A 19985-nucleotide genomic window follows, 5' to 3' on the forward strand; every position below is an offset into this window, starting at 1 on the left:
AGGGCGCTAAAAGGGTCTATGAGGAGGTGAGTGAACGCGTCATCCCCAGGTGCTGGTCTGCGTCACTGCTGTTCTCCCATCTGATTGGCTGTCTCTGCTAGGTCCTAGCAGTTGCCCCCGGCGACGGCTTTGCTAAAGTCCATTACGGCTTCATTCTGAAGTCAGAGAACAAGATTGCGGAGAGTATTCCATACCTGAAGGTACACACACACATACACACACGCTCGTTGTCATTCCTATCTAACGTGTGCCGAGCGCCGCTCTGACCCTTCGGCGGATGTCTTTGATTGTGTTTTTATTAGATATGAATGTGTTATTTTGATGGATTCACTGACATCGTCTCTGTCCAGGAGGGTCTGGAGACGGGGGAGCCTGGGACAGACGATGGACGCTTCTACTTCCACCTGGGAGACGCTCTTCAGAGAGTCAGAGACGAAAGCGTGAGAGACACACGCGCGCGCACACACACACAGAGTTTTCAAACTTACATACCGAGCTCATGTGGTTCCAGACTGGTTTGCCCCAAACTGCCCAGTGCTGATGTTGCCCTCATTCTCGCTGTAGGACATCAGCGGTGAATAGAACTGGTTCCTGGGATGAATGTGTGGTTGTCTTCCAGGCATATCACTGGTACGAGCTGGGTCACCAGCGTGGTCACTTCGCCTCGGTGTGGCAACGTTCTCTCTACAACGTGGACGGACTGAAGGCTCAACCCTGGTGGACGCCCAGAGAGACAGGATACACCGACCTGGTGAAGGTACAGCCGCGCCTGGAGGGACATACCGGCGCTTAATCAGGGTTCTAAGGTCAGTCTTGTGTGTCCAGGCTTTGGAGAGGAACTGGAGGACCATCAGGGACGAGGCGCTGGCGGTCATGGACCAGAGCACGGGACTGTTCATCCCTGAGGAGGAGAACTTGCGGGAGAAAGGAGAGTGGGGCCAGTACACCCTCTGGCAACAAGGTAGGAACACATGACATGAAAATGGGTGGACACCTCCTGACCTTTCACCTCCTGACCTTTGACATGCATGGCTGCTCTTCCTGCCTCAGTAGAGAAATCTGAAATTTAAGTCAGTAGACTCTTTGGCTCCTCCTCCTTCTTCTTACATTAGAGAAGACGTTTATTTCAAAGATACATTTCCTGAACTTTTCTCGAGCTTCAGGGAATGTGGGACATCTTAAAGGGTTGGTGTTTGAGGAGAACATTCCTTTTTGGTACCTTATGGTCTCATAATAGAGAGAAGAAAACGTTCTCCTATGTTTCTGTCTTGGGTGAATGAAGATGTCCTCATCAGGACTATTGTAGGGGGAAATGTTCCACTGATGTTGACTAACTGGTGAACTGGAAGCTTCATCAGATGAAACTGGTTTTGTGCTCAGGGAGGAAAGCAGGGACCTCGTGTCAGGGTGTCCCGAAGACGTGTTCGTTGATGGAGAGATACCCTGAAGCTACAGGCTGCAAGAGAGGACAGGTAGAAACACACACACATTCACACCTGTCATTGTTTGATGGAGCTCAAGGTGTCATATGCTCCTCGTGGAGGCTACAAGCCTGAATAGTTTTTTATGAAATCCCCTGGTGATGATGGTTTGTTTATTGTGTGTGTGTGTGTGTGTGTGTGTGTGTGTGTGTGTGTGTGTGTGTGTGTCCAGATCAAGTTCTCTGTGATGCAGCCTGGTACTCATGTGTGGCCTCACACGGGTCCAACCAACTGCAGACTTCGGATGCATCTGGGCCTCGTCATCCCCAAACATGGCTGCCGCATCCGCTGCACCAACCAGACCAGGTGACCTCTTTGTCCTCCTCCTCTTCCTCACTCCACTGACAGACCTCCGTTCCTCACGTCCCCTGTTTTCCTTGCCTTTTTGTTCCATCTCCTCCTAACTTCATCACCATCCCATATCTTCCTGTTCTTCCGAACGGGCGGCGTGGCCGAACAGATGGTGTTAGCTTGTAGGGGTAGCTAGCCATAGCCCCTCCAGCTCTCACTGCTGACGTCGTGCTGATTCTGTCAGACAGCAGTCCTCCCAGTATCATCTGATTAGCTGGACTCCCTTGTTGTAAGATGGATTGAGATTGACAGGCTCACAGAGACAGTCCCGCCTTCTCCGTCCATATCAGGCCACCTCATTACTGAGTGATTATTCTTTCAAAGTTGAATAAGAGGACTAAGTTTGTGTCGAGAACTTTTCCTGAAACATTTGAGTTTTCTAGCATGCTAGCACACTGAGCCAACAGCTCACCGAGGGACGACTGGGACCTTGGTTCTTATTCTCCTTCTAAAACTAAACAGATAACTGGTTAATAGGAATTCTCCTCTGTGGAAAACACTTGTCTCATACTTCTGTGTCTCTGGCGCTCCCTCCTCTGGACTCAGGGAGTGGGAGGAGGGGAAAGTCCTCATCTTCGACGACTCCTTTGAGCACGAGGTTTGGCAGGACGCGGACAGCTACCGCCTCATCTTCATCGTAGACGTTTGGCACCCGGAGCTGACGACGCACCAGCGCCAGACACTCAGTGCCATATAGATCTGGAGATGGGCAGAACGAGGATTCTTCTTCTGTGGTGCTGAGAACACTGACAGACTGACCGAGTGTGAGAAGAATCACGAGGCAAGTTGGACTGATACTAAAAGCTGCAGAAAATCCTCCAGATGGATGATACTACTGACAACAAACTCAAGACATCTGGTTCTGGCTTTCACCCCGGTTGGCCCGGCTCAGCCCTGTTGGACCAGGCCCAGTCCTGCAAATATGGTGGAACTCCAAATGTATTTTCTAGCTTCAGAATGTTTGTAAAAGAGGTTCTTAGGTTCAGTCGAGCATTCTGACGTTGCCAAGGGTCTGAAAACAAAATCTGTATTTCGTCTTTGTCAGTTTTGTTTGCCGTCATTCAGACTGAAGGTGAAGTTCCATCCCAGCCGAATCCATGAAGGCAAGATCACGACCACGTGGACACGAGGGAGCCGAGGATGTGACGTTCTGAGAGTCGGGAAATTGAAATTGTGTCTGTCCATCTGCTCAGAACTCCATTCAGAAAACCTGCCTTTTAGAAGTTCTTAGCTTGTTGTCATGGTGACAGACCTGACAGGCATCACGTCATACTTTGTCCAAATCACCGTCATGACGTCATCTCTGCATCGTTTTGATGCGTTTATTACACTTAAATCACTCAAATCTACGTTGATGATGTCATGGCCCACAGACTGGCTGTGACATCATCACCTAGACACACAGCAGTGATGATCTTATGATCTAGAAACAGCTGAGATGATGTCATGACCCAGATATGATGGTGATGATGTCATGACCCGCCACTGAGCTGAATATTTGCTTCATGTTTGGAGGCAGACGACTTTGTTGGAGCTCCGCCACGATGCTTCGTTTCTTATTATCTAATTGTTTGTCATTTTTTCATCACTTTTGCACAACCAGAATGAAGATGCTATAAAAGATGATATATTTTTTATTAAAATTGAAAACATGCAGAAAAAAAGGAAAATTAAAACAAAATTGTCTGTTTATTTTTTCCTGATGAGGCGACAGTTGGCGTGTGCCTGTGTTGGCGGTTCTTAGATGCTGAATACGTGCAGGTACTGCCTTCTTTTTGTGACGGAACGGTGACAAACTTTCACCGTTATAGTTTTGTGATTGTTTCTTTGCTTCTCCGAGAACACGACAACTCGTTTGTAGCTAACCTGGGTGAATGGGGCGGGGCCGAGGCCGAAGAACAACTCCGTACGTTTTTTTATTTACTGTCAGTTTAGTCAGACTGCCAGAGATAGGAAGTAACTGAAGTACAAATACTTCCTTACTTGTTCTTTAAGAATCAGACCCATGGCCTGAACTACTTTCCTGACAGGGCGCAGTGATCTGACTTGACCCCTCAACAGCTTCCTTGTAACTTGGTTCAACAAAACACAGGTGGCGCTATCGCATGTAAGTGATGGTCACCGCTCGCCAAAACCTATTGAGAAATGATGAGTCATCTGCCGTATTGGCTCGTCAACAAAAACACGAGTTAGTGAGACTTCATGGCGGAGAAACGGCAAAGAGTGTTTGAAAACTGCTGGTATTAAAAAAAAGACAAAATATTTCTAATTTGAGTGCACTTAAGAGCCTGTAAATCTTTACTCGTACCTGAGTAAATGGACTGGCTCAGTACTTCTACCCTTTGACATGGGGATCGGTTCTTTTACCTGAGTAATGACAGTGTGGATGAGTGCCACCTCTGCTCAACTGCAATCTCCGACTTAGCCACTAGATGTCACTTGACTCTTCACATGTTCGCCAAGGCTCAAAACAAGGAGGGAAGTCGGATGATTCTGTGTGTGTTCTTGAATGTGCTACACAATGAGGACTTGATACTTGTAACTGGGGAACGAGGACGTGTTTGTCGGTCCCCAGATCTTGATTTTAGGGTTAGGGTTGGCGGTCCTCACAAAGACACATGTACCACGATGTTTGCCTGTTTGTTGCCACATTATTTATTCTGTAGCCTTTAATCTGACTCGAGGGGAACCTCTAGTGGCTGAGCAGTTGAATAACAGGTAGACATTTATAGCATGGGCGGGGTTTACCCGTGACCCGTGACCCTTCTACAGTTCCCACATTTCAAGGAAGTCAACAGGGAAGTGTTTCTGAGGTGAGTGAAGCACAGCCGGGCCAAGTTGGTGTAAATGTTTACTTCTGTACATTCATTGAAAGGAAATACATTTCAGTCGCGTGAGATCGGATCAGCCCTGACGACGAGTCGCACGCTGCAAAAAAAGAGGACAGACTTGGCAAGCAGGAATAAACCACGTCATCTTGTCACCTGAATCAGACCGAATTCAGGTGACAAGGAGCTGGAACCACGCAATTTGACTCTAAAAACCTGGTTGATGTGCCAAGTGCCTCTTATTTTGCAGTGCAATAATACTGGTAATAATATACAATCTTCAAATAGATTCAGTAAAAACAATCTTCCCCTTCACAGCAGGTGGAGCTTCGTTTGGCGTCTCACGTCTGAAGGAAATGTTGCACTCTGGTAGAACACTTTTATAATTTTCATGCATGTGAACCGCGGGTGCAGTGCGTTTGTTCTGAAATGATTGTGCGAAGTCGATGTGGTTTAAGAAAAAAGGTGAAATGATTCTACCGAAGGGAAGTTCCTTTTACATCAACTTTCCTTCCTGTGGAGACGCGTCAGTCTGGAGGTTCTGATATTTAAAAGAATTTGAGTGTGAACCATCCAGGAAGTCCTTGTTTTGATTGTGTTGTCAGACGCACGTTTATCTGAAACTTTTAGATTCACAAAAACAAAAGGATTCTGGAACGTTTAAACATTTTAGTTTCACCGACAAGAAGCATCTCAAATTTTGATAAATTATTCTGACGCTCCACATGTTTAAATCCAAACAAGACAGAAACTATTATGTTTGACCACTAGGGGGCAGCATCACAAAGACATTCTACCGGATCAACATTTTAAAACGATTTACCTAAGACTGACATGAAACATTTTTATTCTTGAGTTAATGGCCAAATTAAAACATCTGTTACTTCCAGTTGGACACCTGGATAAAGTGTGTCTTACTTAATTCTGCTTTCATTTTGTTAAAATTGGATTAAATATAGTGATGATTGCTGTTTTTCAACTTTGAGCTCTAAATGTTCAAATGAGCCACAAGCTCCTGATAACAGTTCGTTTAATTATTGATTCATCTGAATTTAATAATTCTCAATCTTTTCGTTAATATTTGAGAATGTTTTCTGTGACTGTAGTCTGTAAATTATCATAATTACATAACCGAGGCTGTTATTTCATACTATTATCATTATTTCAAAATTCGCCCTCTAAACCCTGACAGCAGGTTTGATGATGTCACACAGTCCACAGTTTTGTTGGACCGTGAACTTTCCAACAGCCCTTAGATGAATCATGTGTGACAGCAAAACTTCTGTTTGGGAAGTTTCATCAAAATGATTTTGTTCAACTTTGGAAGAACAAACGATGAGGATGAGCTTGTAAAAAAATACAGTTGTAAGAAATGGAACGATACATTCAAGCAAACCGCTGAGAAAACAATCACTGAATCCTGTGTGATGATTTTACAGGAACAATAAAAGCTAACCCTCAATTGTGACGGAGAGCCATAATGGCGGCAGAGCGGCGTTGTGTGGAATCACGTGTGCGTCTATCAGGGAACGTAACAGTCGAGTTGTGAGAGCCATTAAAGTGTCGGCAGAGTTTTTGGGGCTCAGAGGGTTAAATACGGGTTTGGTTTGTGATGAACTCTTGCTGGTGCGACTCCTCCAAAGGTTCCATGGTGGATCCGACCGCTCAGTCACACAAAACCACTTCCTGACACTCAAAGACACAACTCAGTATGTTTGCTTCTCAGGTAGGACAGAAACATGACGTGATTGTAGTTTATATGTTCAGAATGCAGGAACCACAAACACACACCTGTGTGTGTTTGTGTGAGTGTGTGTGTGCGTGTGTCTACGGGGACGGACGCTCAGACGCTCGGCTGAGGGACAGGACGGAGTTGCTGCCAGAGTTCACATCACCAGGACTAGAGTTCAAATCCAGCAGGTTCGTGATGTACAGCTGGTAGTGAGCGTGCGTGCGTGCGTGCGTGCGTGCGTGCGTGTGTGTGTGTGTGTGTGTGCGTGTGTGTGTGTGTGTGTGTGTGTGCGTGTTCAGTCCAGGGCCAATAGCGGTGTGCTGGTCTCTCTGTCTGTCTGTCGGAGAGTTCCTGGTTCCACCACCGACTGAGACCTGAAACACAAATGTGTCGTCCTGTTGGTAGAAATGGAACTCGCTCACGTTCAAACTCTCAGTTTCTGATTTCTGAAATGTTCCAGTTTGACCTCTTAAGGAAAGCTTCTTCTTGTTCAACGCCCCCAAAGCCTAAAGTTCAACAACGTCATGAGTCACTCCCAGACAGTTTGGATGCAAAGAAGATATCCTTTTATCATCATCACCATTTTACTCACTCGTGGCCGGAACCGTCCTCACCTCTTCATCATGTCCTTTTCTCCGCCTCCCCCACAGCACTCCCTGACGTGCAGGGCATCATAGGTCAGTGTGTACTCGGTCTCGTCGTTATAGTCCGGGCCCAGCAGCGTCCGGGCCCAGATTCCCATGTCGTACGGGGGCAGCGTCCCACCGAATTCCGATGGTAAACACTCAGGCTGGATGAGCTGGTGGAGCGAGTTGAGGTTGTTACCATGGAGAAAGATCTGGAGACAAGGAGCACAGAGATGAGTTGTGGTGTGAAGGAAGAAGGACACCAGGAACAGGATGAGGGGAAAACAGAAAAATGAGTTGTTAGAAAAGAACAGAAGGACTTTAAAAAGAGAGGGATGGCAGAAAAGAGTGGAGGCATGGATGGAGGACAATAAAGACGGACAAGGAGGAAGGATGGGATGTTGTCACCCGTTTCCTGGTCTTGTCTTTGAGGAACGGCTTGATGATGGTGTACATGGCATGAATGTACCACGGCTGGTTGACAAAATGGATCCCCCCGAAGCGAGCGGGAAAGCTGTCCTGAGGAGACGAGGACACAAGGAGACAAGAGGCCGAAGGCCAAGGACGCCAGTCAGGTTTGGAGAACATCCACATTCATTTTTTTGCAAGATGGCCTTCAACAGAAGGTGAACTTTGTTACGTTCTATGAGTGGCGTACCTGGTTACGTTCTATGAGTGGCGTACCTGGTTACGTTCTATGAGTGGCGTACCTGGTTACGTTCTATGAGTGGCGTACCTGGTTACGTTCTATGAGTGGCGTACCTGGTTACGTTCTATGAGTGGCGTACCTGGTTACGTTCTATGAGTGGCGTACCTGGTTACGTTCTATGAGTGGCGTACCTGGAGGCCTTCTATCGCCAGCTTTAGGATGTTTGGCGTCAGTTTCGATGCCTGTTTGAAGGAGAAGTTGCTCCAGTCGATGATGAGGATGAAACCGTTAATCTGGAGCTCAGGGTTTTCGATCAGGACCTCCAGTGAGAGGAGGATCGCCCGCAGGATGTCTGTAAACGAGTTCCTAGAGGAGGAGGAGGAGGAGGAGGAGACCATCAGGAAGACGAGAGTAGCAGCTAATCAATAATTAAAGCGAGTGTGACCATCCGTCACGCCGCAGCTCTTAACTACAACCTTGGGCCCAAGGATGTGTTTGTGTTTCTTGTTAGTCAAAGATGACTCATTAACCAGGGTGAGAGTGGGTTTGTGTTGCAGTTGTTGTGGGGACATTACTTGGTACACATGTTCTACGCCACCTGCCACCACCCCCATGTCTCTGCAGTGTAGGGAAAACACCACTCCCGGTATCACCTGCTTTGGTCCCAGTTGGAGGCAAACAAGATGAGGATTTTTCGGCCATGTTGGTCTGGAGTCTCCAGCACGCCTGGGAAACCATCCATCAGTGCACGCTTAATGCCGGGGTCGTCCACCTGAGGGACACACAGCAAACCGGTTCGGTACACTGATTGACGTGTGTCACACGGTCACGTCTCCGCAGGGATTTGAAACTCTGGATCGATGGCAATGAGCTTATTTTCTGTAACCTTTGGTTCCCTCTCTGGACAAAGGCAGCCATGTTTACCAGAATCAAGACTGCATTTCCCATGAGCACCACTGACTGTGTCATATCATAAACATCTTGATGAATATCAAAATCATGTGTTTGTTTTGGAGGCGAATGAAAAAAGCTCTAGTTTGCAGGATGCAGCGATGAGGTCATGTGACTTGTGACTGTAGCTAGAAAACATTTTAATTCCTTGTGAGACTGCAAGTCACAACTGCCTGTTAACTGGTCATCAATTTCCAATCAATCAAAATGAAGTTCATTTATACTGAAACAGCACAAGCAAGGACGGACCTTGAAGCTCTGGAACATGTCGAGGTTCTGCTGTCTGAACTGGAAGTACTGGGCCAGCAGGCGGAAGGTTTCCACCTGATCAAACTTTCTGGCTCTCAAGAAGCGAAGGATGAAATCGTCGTCCGTCCGGAGGAAACCGATGTCCGGCCGTGTCACGATCATGTCCCGCACCTCAGGGTAGCACACAGCAATTAGTAAAGTAAGTAAGTGATAAAACAAACTCACTAGTTAGCTGACTCACTCACTCCATCAGCTGCTTACAAAGAAACTCAACAACTCCTGCATGTGAAATCACTCTCTCACTAATTTACCAGCCCACTAGATGAGTAGTTACCTTGCTAACTCACTCACTAATTTACCAGCCCACTAGATGAGTAGTTACCTTGCTAACTCTCTCACTAATTTACCAGCCCACTAGATGAGTAGTTACCTTGCTAACTCACTCACTAATTTACCAGCCCACTAGATGAGTAGTTACCTTGCTAACTCACTCACTAATTTACCAGCCCACTAGATGAGTAGTTACCTTGCTAACTCTCTCACTAATTTACCAGCCCACTAGATGAGTAGTTACCTTGCTAACTCTCTCACTAATTTACCAGCCCACTAGATGAGTAGTTACCTTGCTAACTCTCTCACTAATTTACCAGCCCACTAGATGAGTAGTTACCTTGCTAACTCACTCACTAATTTACCAGCCCACTAGATGAGTAGTTACCTTGCTAACTCACTCACTAATTTACCAGCCCACTAGATGAGTAGTTACCTTGCTAACTCACTCACTAATTTACCAGCCCACTAGATGAGTAGTTACCTTGCTAACTCACTCACTAATTTACCAGCCCACTAGATGAGTAGTTACCTTGCTAACTCACTCACTAATTTACCAGCCCACTAGATGAGTAGTTACCTTGCTAACTCACTCACTAATTTACCAGCCCACTAGATGAGTAGTTACCTTGCTAACTCACTCACTAATTTACCAGCCCACTAGATGAGTAGTTACCTTGCTAACTCACTCACTAATTTACCAGCCCACTAGATGAGTAGTTACCTTGCTAACTCACTCACTAATTTACCAGCCCACTAGATGAGTAGTTACCTTGCTAACTCACTCACTAATTTACCAGCCCACTAGATGAGTAGTTACCTTGCTAACTCTCTCACTAATTTACCAGCCCACTAGATGAGTAGTTACCTTGCTAACTCACTCACTAATTTACCAGCCCACTAGATGAGTAGTTACCTTGCTAACTCACTCACTAATTTACCAGCCCACTAGATGAGTAGTTACCTTGCTAACTCACTCACTAATTTACCAGCCCACTAGATGAGTAGTTACCTTGCTAACTCACTCACTAACTTACCAACCCACTAGTTGAGTTGTTAACTTGCTAACTCACCTGCATGTGAACTCACTGACCAACTCACTCACTAACTTACCAACTCACTAGTTCAGTTAACTTGCTAACTCACCCAAAAGTTAATTTACTATCCATTAATTCACCCGCCGCCCAAATGAGCCAAACCAAAAGTCTGAGATAAACTAATCTAACTAACTCACTAACTAGCTCATAAGTTAACTCTACCTCAGTAACTCTTGTTAACTCACTCACTCACAAACTAACCAACTGACTCACTTGCTAGCTAACTATCTCACTTGTTAGCTAACTAACTACCTAACTAACTGGAGGAGTTGATGTTTATGGAGATGAAACTACTGAGTCGAAGTGAATAGCCGTGACAGCAAAGTGACGGCAGGTGTTTTGTCGGTGGCGTCTCTGGTGTTTACCTGCTGGATGTCCTGGTGCAGCGTGTCCGGGTTTTCATTCAGCTCTAAACGAGCCTTCTCGGTCGTCTCGGAGCTCAGGCCGGCGTGGAGGTGTGTCATCTTGCTCTGGTTTGCTTCCTCAGATGTTTACCTGTCTACTCGAGCCCCTTGCATCAACAGAGGAATCTAATTTGTCACGGTTTTATATCACGAGTCTTTTTTTCTTTGCTCCAGCGTCTGGCCGTCAGCAGTGATTTCCACCAACTGCTGACAGTTAATCTCTGCTGGTGATCTGCTGAACCGTCTCACGGGTCGGAGTCATTTGATTGACACATTTCTGGTTTCTGTCAGTGACATCATCTGATTAGCTGTCAGATTTTGCGTTGCTCAGAGTCAATCGTGCTTGGACGTCTGATGGGTCAACGAAGTCACTGCCGTCTGAGTCTACCTCGTCACTTTGGGAAGCTAAATGTCTCCGTCCGTTTTTGGTTTCTGAAGTCACAGGTTTCTACAGGACTGTGGTGGATTCTGGTCTCTGGTCTCCAGAGGACGGGGTAGCAGGGGGACTCTGTTGTGGCTGTTGAAGCTAAATTCACATCCTTTTTGTCCTGTTTTTGCTGCCGTCCTGCGTCTCACAGCGTGCTCCTCCTGCCGCGCTCTGACATGGTGTCTGATGGGGGCAGACGTCACTTTCAGGTTCATCAGTCGTAAGTTTGGTGACTTTGGGCCGTGACCTCTCGCTCAGGTGTGGGAGAGAGGTCAACGTTCAGGTAAGGCAACTCGGTCTGATGTGGGACTCCTGGAAGACACGAAATGAACCCTTAAAGTCCAAATCAGATCAAATGAAACTCCAAAGACTAAATAACGAATTTGACGTTCAGATCTGATCTCAGACCACCGCTGAGGAGGGGACGGTTGTTGAGTCAAAGCCTGAGTTTTGACTGAAACTGAAAGTAACTTCCAGCAGAATTCTAGTTTCTGAACAAGTTTGCGTCCAGCGGGCCTCAAACACCTGCCATCGTCTTTGGTTTGTCTTTTCTACAAACCTCCGTTACGTTCTGGATGCCAGGCTGGCCGCCGCTGAGCTGCTGACCCCCTTCTTAGAGTACGTGGCGTCTCACAAACGCTTCAACTCAAGATGTCTGATCTGAATACAGACTAATTCTGTCGTATGTTTGTCAGTTTTTACTTGATTTCCTTCCCAGCACCCAAGGAAATTCCAGGACGAAACACGTTTGAGACGCCCGCCCTCAAGAAAAGGACAAGAAAAACTGTACCGTTAAGGTCGGATCAGGGATGACGCGCGCAGGCGAGCAGCTACAGTGAGAGGCAAGAGTCCCAGTGTGGGGCCCTGGGGCCACAGAGGGACCCCTGAGAGAGTTTCAATAAAATATTGTACCAGTATTGCAAACAGCAAACCCCCCCCCCCGGGCTCCGCTTCACACAGACCCAGGAACCGCCTGACGTTTAGCTCAGGTAGTGAAAGTCTCTCTGGGCGGACACACTGGTCTCCTGAAAGTCATCCTTCATCGGGAGACCTGGACCAGTGGGACCAGCAGGACCAGAGGATGAGGCGCGTCCTCCCAGGCCAGCATCCGGGACGCGGGTCTTTATTTCAGCAGGAATCGGACCTGTGTACTCACGGGGAAGCGAGCTGCTAGGTGTGCTGGTTGAATCCCGGTCGTCCTGACTGGCGCGACGGTCCTCCGGTGGTGGTGCTGATGCTGGGGACCGCGCTGGTGGCCATCAGTGCCCGCGGACAAAAGCGATCCGTCCAGAATGAAGAAGCGACGAGCAGGAAAATCAGGAGCGACCGGAAGCTGCGGATGATCGAAGGTCGTTATTTAACATCCACGCGAGGAGGGGGACGCTTGACTCTGTGCTCCGAGGAGACGTTAGGATGCTCCACATCGGCCCGTTATCCTTGTCAAACAACCCGACTTCCGGTCACTCTTTTCACAATAAAACCTGATTGTTTGCATTTCTGGCAAAACGCAAAGAATGATGTCATCAACATTATTGAGTTTCAGTTTGTATAAATACATTAATAAACACATAAATGATAAATAAATGTATGTATATATATATATATATATATATATATATATATATATATATATATATATATATATATACATTCGTATAGATAGATAGACGATAGATAGATGTGTGTGTAAAAACATTGATCGCGATTCTTTTGAGTTCAAGTTTTGCGAATCAACTCATCCTCGCCTACATTTATTTTGAAAGCCTCTCCTGCGGGGTTCCGGTCTCACCACCTGTTCTCACTGTCTTTTCTTTCCCGCGAGCTTGTGTGACAGAAGCGTCCGTGCGCGTTCACGCCTGGACCTGGGCTGATTGGAGTTCTTGCGCGCACTCGCTGTGTCTGGTGCGCGGGCACTCGCGTGTTAGGCTGCACGATGCAGACATTGGAGGTGTAGACGTGTGATTTTATCCCTCCATGTTCCCCCTCTTCTCCTGATGAGGGTGGTGGGGGTGGAGCCTATCCCAGCAGCCTTCCCCCTGGACAGGTCACCAGTCCATGGCAGGGCCAACATAGAGACAGACAACCATTGGCTCTTCCAGCCACGCCTACGGTCAATCTAGAGTCTGGATTAACCTGGTCCCTCTTGATGTCTTTGGACTGTGGAGGAAGCTGGAGTACCAGAGAGAACCCAGCAGGAACAGGGAGAACATGGAGACTCACCCAGAAAGACCCCGTGCTGCAGCCGGGGCTCCACCCACAACCTTCTTGCTGGGGGCCACAGGGAGGACCGCTGCTCCACCCACAACCTTCTTGATGGGGGCCACAGTGAGGACCAGTGCTCCACCCACAACCTTCTTGCTGGGGGCCACAGGGAGGACCGCTGCTCCACCTGCAGCCCTGTGTTTGTTTTTTTGTTATGAATTTTATTTCTATATGGGAGGCATAGATATGACGTTCCTGTGACGTTCCCTGTTACTCTTCAGAAATTCCACCAGAGTACTCAGAGGGTAGTACTGCGTGAGTATGGAGAGGGTATATCGCAAGCTCGTTTGACATCAGCTTTTATTTTGAAGTCGCATAGTAGCGTCCGCGGGCTGTGACGTACATCCTGTTGTGACGAGCTGCACTCGCTGGTTGATTTCTGAGTAACTGCGTCTGTACTTCGCTTCAGCTGCTAAATCCCAGCAAACGCCTTTAATTCCCTTCTTGTATTCATTATTGACGAAATACGACAGCGATCTCGACGTGTCTTATCGCGAGGCCTTGTCTTTTGTCCCGAAGTCTGCCGCTCCGAGTTTGCTCACGTGAGGTCCGCGGCCAGCCACCATTCCCCCCTCAAAGAAACATCTTGGCAACCATGGATCAAAGTGGAGTCGCAGCTCAAACACCAAAGGTGAGCCAGGTGAACTCTCATCTCCTGAAACACGGGACTCTTCTTCCGTACTCCGCTGGCAGCCTGCTAGCTTAGCTCCTGCTAGCCTTCAGCCGTCATGGCCTCTTTGACTGTCGCCTCCTTAAAAGGACGCGAGCAGCTGGGGGCGGTGGACGGTCTCTGGCAGAGAGAGGCCGCCTCGGTGTGTCGGAGTTCTCCATCATGAGTGCTCCAAAGTGTGAGGAGCAACTGTTCACGTGATGTTTTCATGTTCACCACACTGAGTCACCCTCTCACCGGATGTTAGCTCTCAGGCAGCAGCTGAAGCGCTTCGTTTCTCTGATTTTGCCTCCAATACGGAATCACGTTTCCTTCATAGAATCAAGCTCTTTGGTTACGTCACACCTTCCTAGCAAACAGACATTAGGAAGCCTTCGTCATCATTCATCCATTCATCAAGTTTCCTGTCACGTGGTGGGTAGAAACGTCTAAAGGACTGTTTATTGTGGTGCAGGGATGTCGAACGTGTCGAACAAAGCTGAGTTCTGAGTGGACCCAGAAAAAGAACCAGAGAAGAAGAAGACGTGACGTGACCCAGCAGGCGCGTTCCATCATCCCAGCTCAGGCAAACGTGACGTCTTCATGATGTCAGTCATTGCTGCGTCACGCTAATGCTGATGCTAATGTTGTCACGTGCTCACAGAGACACTTAGACTATGTAGCGATTCAATCATAGTCAGGTATGTGGTGGGCGGGGCAGGTGTACACGTCAGGGCGTGGGGGAGGGGCAGAGCCGGACATGTCTGGACGTGTCTCCTTTGACTGCCCATCCACTCTTCAAACCAGAGCAGCAGGAGGGCGGAGCTCCAGCTCACTCAGAACTGATGTCTGACGTCAAAAACCTCTCCAGCTTGGTTTGTTGTTGGTTTTACAGTGAAATGATCAGAAATCTGAATTCAGCTTAACACCACCTTCCTGGCAGAGAGGGGTCGCGCCCAGGCGCCCCCCCCCCCAGCTTTCTTCTTCCTGAAGACACACACACACACACCCCTCTGGTGACCCAGAAATGAACATTATATTCCTTGAGCGTGGTCTTGTCCCTTCGCCGTGTGTGTTGTGACTAATTGGGGTCACCAGGACTTACACGGAACCATCAGGTGTCAGGTAGCCACGCTGGCGTGAAGCGGTCGTATGACGCCTCTGGTCTGCCTGCCACCATGACGTCTGCCCCTGCCTGGTGTCAAGTCTGACTGGAGTCTCATTTCTGTTGTTCCATGTGTGATGTAATATTTGTGGTGATGTGTGTGTCTTCCAGAGCCCCTGGGGTTCGGCGGCGCCAGTGGCGCCGGTGTGCTCTCTGGCTGATGTGATGAGCGAGCAGCTGGCCCGACAGCTGGACGAAGAGAACAACAGCTTTCCACCGCTGGCTGAGTAGGTTCTCCCCTTCTGAATGCTCCTGTGCTGGGCTGGGCCTCCCCGCTAGAGGCTGGAGGAGCTTTTAGACCTGAGTTTAGTCTGAGGGACAGGAAGCAGAGCCTGATGGTTGTGTTTAACTCCTTCTCCTGACATGTCTTGTGTACTTCCTGTAAAGCCTGGTTTATGCTTCTGCGTTGTGGCGATGGGGTAGCGACGGCTTAGACCCTACGTTCATGTCATGACGTGACGCGTAGTCAGGATTTTTTGGAGGTGCACGTCAGGCTACGGCGTAGCGGTCTGCTTACCTACGCCATCGCCGCAACGCAGAAGCATAAACCAGGCTTAACTGTGGGGAAGGACACACGGACCACCAGGGTCCAGATGTCGGCAGGTTCTGACCCGGTCCGGTGTCTGTCTCTCAGTGCTGCAGGAGATCTGTTGTTGCTGGATGAAGCTCCTGATACCACAAGTGACCTGATGCTCGCTCAGATGCTGCAGATGCAGTTTGACCGTGAGTTCGATGACCAGCTGCGCCGCGAGGAGAAGAAGTTCAACGGAGACAGCAAAGGTAGCCCCCGTGATGGTGTAGACGGGTCAGGGTTGATTTCCTGAGCGGGGGGCTGAGTGTCTCTGTGTTGTGTCCAGTGTCCATTTCCTTTGAGAACTACCGCATGGTCCATCCCTATGACGACAGCGACAGCTCAGAGGACGAGGTGGACTGGCAGGACACGAGACACGACCCCTACAGAGCAGGTAGGGCACCGACAGGTGTACGCTCACACCTGAATCTGACGCTGAATCCCAGTTGTTGTGGACCGAGAGCTGAAGTCTCTACGAGGCGGCCTCTGATGCTAGAGAGACGCCACAGTGTCCAGCCAGTGAGAGGTTCTGTTTCCAGCGCTGCATGTATGTTCATGTGCCGTGGTGCTGCCACTGCTCACCAAAGGAGTTATTGATTGAACACTGAAGCATTGGAACTCGTGAACCCCCCCCACACACACACACCTCGTACACACCAACGGATATTTTATTCAATTACTTCTTGATGTTGTGGGCTCCTGCCAGACTTGAAGCAGGTGTCACATGGACACTTTGTCAAGCCCTCATGGCGCTAGCATGCCTGCTAACACTCTGCCAGCAGGCCTTGCTCCTCGCCAGCTGCTGGTCGGCGGCGGTCGTTCGATCATGTTGAGATGTGCCGGCAGCTCTGATGTGCCTGCAGGGGTTCAACTGGCCAAGTGAGGGTCGGGCTGTGATCAGGAGAACCGACAGCGTTTCTCTCGTGTTGAATTCTTACTACTTGTGAATTTGCAGCGCTGCAGAAATGCATCATTTTCCGGTTTGCATGTTCTGCTCATTTCACTCTGCTGTGACCACCCAGAGAAGCCCCAGACCACGCCCAGGAGAGGCTTCACCGGGAAGGGCAAGAACATCACCACCAAACACGATGAAGAAACCTGTGGCCGCAAGAACACCGCTCGCATGGACAACGTACGTCCGTGTCAGTCACGATGCAGCGAGTGGAGAAATGTCTCCTTCCAGTACAGATGTTGCTCTTCTCGTCCTGCAGTTCGCTCCAGAGGTGCACGTGGGCGACGGTCTGGGGATGGACCTGAAGCTGTCCAATCAGGTCTTCAATTCCCTCAAGCAGCACTGCTACAGCGAGCAGAGACGCAGCGCCAGACTGCACGAGAAGAAGGAGCACTCTACCGCCGTATGTACGCCCAGTGACCTCATCAGTCCCACACCCACATTGTGTTTCTGAAACTCCTCCCCCTCCCCCCTTAGGACCAAGCTGTGGACCCTCGTACTCGTCTGCTAATGTTTAAGATGGTGAACGCCGGCGTGCTGGAGAACATCAACGGTTGCATCAGCACCGGGAAGGAGTCTGTCGTCTTCCACGCAGACGGAGGGAGGTGAGTGAAGAGACAGAGGATGATGTCATCATCACTGCTGATTAAAAGAACTCAGGACGGTAGTTTAGGGTCTGGATGTGTGTGTGTGTGTGTGTGTGTGTGTGTGTGTGTGTGTGTGTGTGTGTGTGTGTGTGTGTGTGCGTGTGTGTGTGCGTGCGTGCGTGTCAGCCTGGAGGAGCAGCCAGTCCCAGACGAGGTGGTGCTGAAGGTGTTTAAGACCACACTCAACGAGTTCAAGAACAGAGACCGCTACATCAAAGACGACTACCGCTTCATCGACCGCTTCAGCAAGCTGAACCCCCGTAAGGTCATCAGGCTGTGGGCGGAGAAAGAGATGCACAACCTGACCAGGTAGCGAACGCTGCTGTTGCTCATGCTGCCAATGCCACTGTCACCCAGTGTGAGCTACAATGCGTGTGTGTGTGTGTGTGTGTGTGTCTGTGTGCGTGCGTGTGCGCGTGTCTTCAGGATGAAGAAGGCTGAGATTCCCTGTCCAGAGGTGGTGCTGTTAAAGAAACACATCCTGGTGATGTCATTCATTGGGAAAGACCACGTTCCTGCTCCCAAACTCAAAGACGCCATGTTGAGCTCAGAGGACATGAGGAACGCCTTTGAGCAGGTTCTCCATGTAAGGAAGCGCCACCATCTTTGAACGGCAGCTCTCTGTCCGGCTCCTGGACTTCTACAATTGAACAGGAGTTTGAATGTCTTGAAACTCGAATGTGTGTAGAAGGAATGTTGAATATTGTGAAAATGTTGAGCAGTGTCTACGGAAGTATTTAATTCATCCATTTTTAATTAAATGCGTTTAAAATAATTTGCGATTATTCATGTTTACATTGTAATGTATTTTATTATAATTTCAACATCCAAATTTTTTTCCTGCTTTTACTCTGACTTTTCTCCTGTGCAAGTGAATGACATTACACGTGGTGCTTTGTCATGATTCAAGTGTGTGTGTGTGTGTGTGGGTGTGCGTGCAGGTGATGCAGCAGCTGTATCATCAGTGTAATCTGGTTCATGCTGATCTCAGTGAGTACAACATGCTGTGGCACGCAGGGAAGGTACGACTGCACGACCTTCGTCTCTCCATCCTCTGGTGGTTCACCCTCCACAACGCTGCTCTAATGTGTGTGTGTGTGTGTGTGTGTGTGTGTGTGTGTGTGTGTGTGTAGGTGTGGTTGATTGATGTCAGTCAGTCCGTTGAGCCCACTCATCCTCATGGTCTTGAGTTCCTCTTCAGAGACTGCAGGAACGTTTCCACGGTAACGGCTACAAATGTACTCAGCAGCTTGTGTTGAGGTCCTGTTCTGTTGATGTCCTAATTGTGTGTGTGTGTGTGTGTGTACAGTTCTTCCAGAAGCGAGGGGTGACTGAAGCGTTGAGTGTGTACGACCTGTTTAACGCCGTGACTGGACTGAACATCCCTGTTGGCGCTGAAGTTGAAGCTGATTTTATTGCTGAGGTAACTGGGCGGGGCAGTCCTCTGCAGGTGCTTTGGTGTGTGTCATGGTTGCTTGGCACATGTTTCCCCATGAGTACAGATGAAGTCACCTGAAGGGTGATGATGCTCGTTACCAGATTGGCGGTACCGTGACATCACAACATGACCAGCTGAGGTGTTTATCTGGACTGAAACAGCACCTTACGAGTTCTCTCTGACAGATCGTGGCGTTGGAAAAGAGGAACGAGGATCACGTCCAGCGGCGAGGCAAAAAATCCTTCCCTGTGTCCTGCGACGATGGCGGCCCTCCTTTAAAACCTGACGCTGATGACTAACGCTCCCTCGGCTCGCTCTCTCTTCACGATCCCGCCGTGTTGAAAACGATGTACGGAGGACCGACCCTCCGCCCACCCCACCTCCCACCGACTGCTCCCTCACCTCAGGCAGGACGGAGCGCCTCCTCCTGGCTTTGGGGGGAAGGAGCATTATCGTGTTGGATGTTGAAGTCGGAGCGTCCATGGGTGAGCGCCAACATGGAGACGACACCTGATTGCATATCTTAGCGCTGATGCTTTTTAATGGTCCACACCCGTTGTGTGTGAACGGGTCACCAGAACCGTTGACACAAACCTGAGTGATCCGGCTCAGCTTCAATCACATTATTCTAAAATGGTGGCTTAGTTTAGGGAAACATGGTGTGAAAGCGTCAGTATTCAGTGTCTTGATTGTCACATTGCTGGTGAGCCTCAGCGAGTCCTGGATTAGCATATTAGCTGAGGCCAGCTAGCTTAGAGCTCATGAGCTCAGTCTGAACCTGGCGCCTGAAGACCTCACCAGTCCGATGTAGCTTCAAACATACCATGATGCTAACCACGTTAGCTAGTCCATCAAAGCCGCCCTCTGGTCCTAATATGATCATTGTTGCTACCGGATTTGATCGCTGCATCTGTATCATGATTTTTAAAAAATGTAATGAAATGTAATCCTGCTTCAGTTTCAGATTTTTTGGAGAAAAACCGTGTTGATAAAATGATGGATGAGTGTGATTTGGACTGAAGGGTTTCATTGTTTCCTGGAGGCTTGGCAGGAAGTGGCTTCCCTGCTCTGGTGTCGTGTGTGTGCGAGACATTAAAAGATGAAAACTCTTTGTGTCCTGATCAATGTCGGGTGTATTTGCTCTCAAGCACATGAAAGCCGGATGTCACGTGACCC

At 48.7% G+C, this 19985-nt stretch overlaps 3 protein-coding genes across 15 annotated transcripts in view; 2 read left to right on the forward strand and 1 right to left on the reverse strand.

Annotated features, from left to right (window-relative positions):
* The window catches only part of LOC147241271 (aspartyl/asparaginyl beta-hydroxylase-like), a 29409-nt gene extending 25914 nt beyond the window's left edge, over positions 1-3495 (forward strand). For all 10 annotated transcript variants that reach the window (XM_086191558.1, XM_086191554.1, XM_086191555.1 and 7 more), the window contains 8 exons: positions 1-26; positions 102-200; positions 351-440; positions 620-757; positions 826-961; positions 1381-1472; positions 1654-1787; positions 2379-3495. The exon at positions 1-26 is cut by the window's left edge and continues 111 nt beyond it. In XM_086191558.1, coding sequence (XP_086047684.1) covers positions 1-26; positions 102-200; positions 351-440; positions 620-757; positions 826-961; positions 1381-1472; positions 1654-1787; positions 2379-2529 — 866 coding nt within the window. In that variant the 3' untranslated portion in view covers positions 2530-3495. The remainder of the gene's footprint in view (positions 27-101; positions 201-350; positions 441-619; positions 758-825; positions 962-1380; positions 1473-1653; positions 1788-2378) is intronic.
* A 207-nt stretch (positions 3496-3702) lies between these two features.
* On the reverse strand, positions 3703-14632 carry LOC147241273 (clavesin-1-like). Of its 2 annotated transcripts, none has more exons than XM_086190770.1 (9): positions 13346-14632; positions 12282-12458; positions 10660-11437; positions 8868-9038; positions 8321-8439; positions 7859-8033; positions 7427-7537; positions 7007-7230; positions 3703-6766 (listed from the first exon to the last, which is right to left on the reverse strand). In XM_086190770.1, the coding sequence occupies exons 3-9, from the start codon at positions 10756-10758 to the stop codon at positions 6688-6690; spliced, it is 978 nt and encodes a 325-aa protein (XP_086046896.1). In that variant the 5' UTR covers positions 10759-11437; positions 12282-12458; positions 13346-14632; the 3' UTR covers positions 3703-6687. The 2 variants fall into 2 exon arrangements, with proteins under 2 accessions (XP_086046896.1, XP_086046895.1); XM_086190769.1 differs by lacking the exon at positions 13346-14632 and adding an exon at positions 12875-13283 and having other exon boundaries at positions 12282-12622.
* Positions 13436-19935, forward strand: riok3 (RIO kinase 3 (yeast)). Of its 3 annotated transcripts, XM_086190767.1 has the most exons (14): positions 13436-13642; positions 13907-14018; positions 15313-15428; positions 15836-15981; positions 16059-16166; positions 16795-16904; positions 16984-17127; positions 17202-17329; positions 17498-17680; positions 17798-17957; positions 18313-18393; positions 18505-18594; positions 18681-18794; positions 18995-19933. In XM_086190767.1, the coding sequence occupies exons 2-14, from the start codon at positions 13983-13985 to the stop codon at positions 19106-19108; spliced, it is 1530 nt and encodes a 509-aa protein (XP_086046893.1). In that variant the 5' UTR covers positions 13436-13642; positions 13907-13982; the 3' UTR covers positions 19109-19933. The 3 variants fall into 3 exon arrangements, with proteins under 3 accessions (XP_086046893.1, XP_086046892.1, XP_086046894.1); XM_086190766.1 differs by lacking the exons at positions 13436-13642; positions 13907-14018 and adding an exon at positions 14134-14471 and having other exon boundaries at positions 18995-19935; XM_086190768.1 differs by lacking the exons at positions 13436-13642; positions 13907-14018 and adding an exon at positions 14930-15161.
* The last annotated feature ends 50 nt before the right edge of the window (positions 19936-19985 follow it).

This window comes from Aulostomus chinensis, chromosome 21, assembly GCF_037954235.1.
Source record: "Aulostomus chinensis isolate RoL2024-O1b breed Wild chromosome 21, RoL_Achi_v1.0, whole genome shotgun sequence".
NCBI lineage: Eukaryota > Metazoa > Chordata > Actinopteri > Syngnathiformes > Aulostomidae > Aulostomus > Aulostomus chinensis.

Excerpts from the sequence above, each read along its gene's own strand:
- LOC147241273 (XM_086190770.1), bottom strand. The coding sequence starts at position 10,758 with ATGACACACCTCCACGCCGGCCTGAGCTCCGAGACGACCGAGAAGGCT. Across the intron at positions 9,039-10,659 it reads TGCACCAGGACATCCAGCAG|GTGCGGGACATGATCGTGAC; the intron begins GTAAACACCAGA and ends TGCTACCCTGAG. Across the intron at positions 7,538-7,858 it reads TGGCGATAGAAGGCCTCCAG|GACAGCTTTCCCGCTCGCTT; the intron begins GTACGCCACTCA and ends TCGTCTCCTCAG.
- riok3 (XM_086190766.1), top strand. The coding sequence starts at position 14,298 with ATGTTAGCTCTCAGGCAGCAGCTGAAGCGCTTCGTTTCTCTGATTTTG. Across the intron at positions 15,982-16,058 it reads GTTCAACGGAGACAGCAAAG|TGTCCATTTCCTTTGAGAAC; the intron begins GTAGCCCCCGTG and ends TGTTGTGTCCAG. Across the intron at positions 18,595-18,680 it reads ACTGCAGGAACGTTTCCACG|TTCTTCCAGAAGCGAGGGGT; the intron begins GTAACGGCTACA and ends GTGTGTGTACAG.